Here is a 2,500-nt window from a genome sequence, read left to right as displayed (position 1 = left end):
TTTCAACTTTCATATAACACTGTTGAACAATATGTATACAATAATTTAGGAATAGCCCAATAGGGACACCATTGAGGCCAGGCCAGGCACAAAACTGGCCATAAAACAGTGGCAGTTTGTCCACACATTAGCAAACTAGAAACCTGTCCCCAAAATGTTTTGTATTATTATTGGAGAGCAGGGGATGACGGTGTTGATGAAAAGGGGCATGGCCCCCCACAGATTTGGCCATAAATAAATCAGAGTCCCCTCGCAACTTTGCAAATTCCAACAGTCCATGTTGTCTTGAACCCCTGAATTGCCAATTTGTGGTTATACTGTATGGTTCCTTTATTTTCTTTCTCAAAAATGTTTTGCCATCTTTGTTTCTCTGAAGCTATCCCCCTTTGTCTCTGTCACTTTGTCACTGTCTGTCTGTCTGTCTGTCTGTCTGTCTGTCTGTCTGTCTGTCTGTCATTCTTTCCTTTTCCTCTTTGTCTCTCTCTGCCTCTCTCTCTCTCTCTCATTTTCTTTTAATCTCGTTCTCTCAGTCTCACTTGGTTTTTCCTCCCTCTTGCATGTTAAGATGATTCTTACATTACCAAAGTACCAGGATGAAACACAAAACCAATACATGTCAACTTAAACCAAACAAAAACATCACAAACAGTAATCACACATGCTGTAGCTTCAAAGCCAGTAGGGGAATATCAAACACTGTAGTGAAAATCTGTCTCGCTCTCTCTGTGTGTCTCTCTCTCCCTCTCCCAGGGGATTATGGGCTGCAGGCTCCCCAAGCTGCGGAAGGCGGAGGAGAGGCGGAGCCCAGGGAAGATCTACTCCACCCTCCGACGGCCCCAGGTGGAGACCAAAGTGGGCGTGGCCTATACCTACCACTTCCTGGACTTCCTTTTAGGGAAGGAAGGTACGCATGCACTGTACAGGACTTTGAGATTCACACTATTTCATACAGAGAGTGTACACATGTACACATTCATGTATATACCCACGCATGCATAGCATGCATGCATGCACACCACAGTCTGTGATGCACACACACCACATACTCGATGGAGTTGATCATGCACTGTACAGGACTTTAAGATTATTATTATTACAAAGCACCATTAACCACCTACGTAAGTCCTATTTTATACTTCTGCAAGCTCACAATGCATCGCAAATTTGTGACGTGTTGTGAGCTTGTAGATCGGCAATTTTTCGAATTAAAATATCGGAATACTTTTGCTTTGATACTGTAAGTATATTTTGATGGCAATACTTTTGTACTTTTTACTCAAGTAACAATTTTAATACAGTCCTTTTACTTGTAATAGTAGTTTTATATTGTGGCACTGCTACTTTTACATAAGTAAAAAAAAAAAGAGTACTTCTTCCACCACTGTTGCAAGAAGATAATGTTCCTCCAGAAAATCTGTGTATATACAGTACACATTGTTATGACAGTACTGTTGGCCGTCATTTACGAATTTACGAGAAAGGTTACTGTGTGTGTGTGTGTGTGTGTGTGTGTGTGTGTGTGTGTGTGTGTGTCTGAAAGAGAGAGAATACACAGTGTGTGTGTGTGTGTGTGTGTGTGTGTGTGTGCGTGTGCGTGTGTGTGCGTGTGTGGGTGTGTGGCTGTCGCTGTTCCAACTTTTAAGCAGTCGAGTTCCAACAAAATGTTTGGGTCAGCAACTGTGAGGAGCTGAGGCTCTTCTTCTTTCTCCTGCGAGTGTCTGCTGTGAGAAAAGTAGCTTATAAACTGAAGTTGTGTCAATGTGTAGGCCCTGTTGCAGAGAGTTCAAAGAAGAGATTTCTAATACTCCGATTCAGCTAAGCTGTAGCCGTGCCCTCCAACCCTCCCCCCCCTTCTCCCTTGCCTCAATGCCGTCTCACGCAATGATGATATATTAAAGCTGTGGTTTTGGGATCTGTGTATGTGTGCGTTTGTATTTCCCCTGCAAGGCGTCTTGAGTGAAGCTTTTGGTTTCTAAAAATACTAGTTCCGTCATTGTGACAGGCGTTGATTGTGATGCAGGGGAGGAGGGCGAGCGGTTTCAGAAACGGAGAGAGAAGACGAGAGGAAAAGAAAGTCATCATGAAGGCTTACTTCGCTGTATCTACCTCATCGGTTCTCTAAGTGGGGTCCTGTGGGGAGGGGGAAGGGGGGGGGGGGGGTTCTAGAGGGTCCCCAGCAAATGTAGTTTACGTAGCATAGCATCACAATAATTTTAACCACTTTGTACATCTGCTGGTTATTAATTTTTTTGAATAATTTTGCATTTTTTAAAACATAAATCTTCTCTTCTGGGGGTCCGCGACCAAACACATATCAATTCGGGGGTCCTTGACTTGAAAAAGTTTTAAACCACTGATCTACAGTACCTTACTCAGCATTTTGTTGCCGCTCGTCCCTCTAGCAGTGCAGCAGACCAATTAATTTTATCGATTATGAAAAGGAATCTATTAAAAATAAATAAATAACAAAAATAAACAGATCTAGAAGCTCACAACGCGT

General features: G+C 42.8%; 1 protein-coding gene across 1 annotated transcript in view; it reads left to right on the top strand.

Annotated features, from left to right (window-relative positions):
• Positions 1–756: 756 nt before the first annotated feature.
• Positions 757–2,500, top strand: part of rftn1a (raftlin, lipid raft linker 1a) — a gene marked incomplete at both ends in the record, with an annotated part of 29,806 nt that continues 28,062 nt past the window's right edge. The window contains one exon of the mRNA XM_084080378.1: positions 757–904. Coding sequence (XP_083936504.1) covers positions 757–904 — 148 coding nt within the window. The remainder of the gene's footprint in view (positions 905–2,500) is intronic.

This window comes from Gymnoscopelus microlampas (genome assembly GCF_963454915.1).
Source record: "Gymnoscopelus microlampas genome assembly, chromosome: 15".
Taxonomy (NCBI): Eukaryota; Metazoa; Chordata; class Actinopteri; order Myctophiformes; family Myctophidae; genus Gymnoscopelus; species Gymnoscopelus microlampas.
The sequence above is the reverse complement of the archived record's forward strand: the minus strand, read 5'-3'. Positions and strand labels throughout refer to the sequence as shown.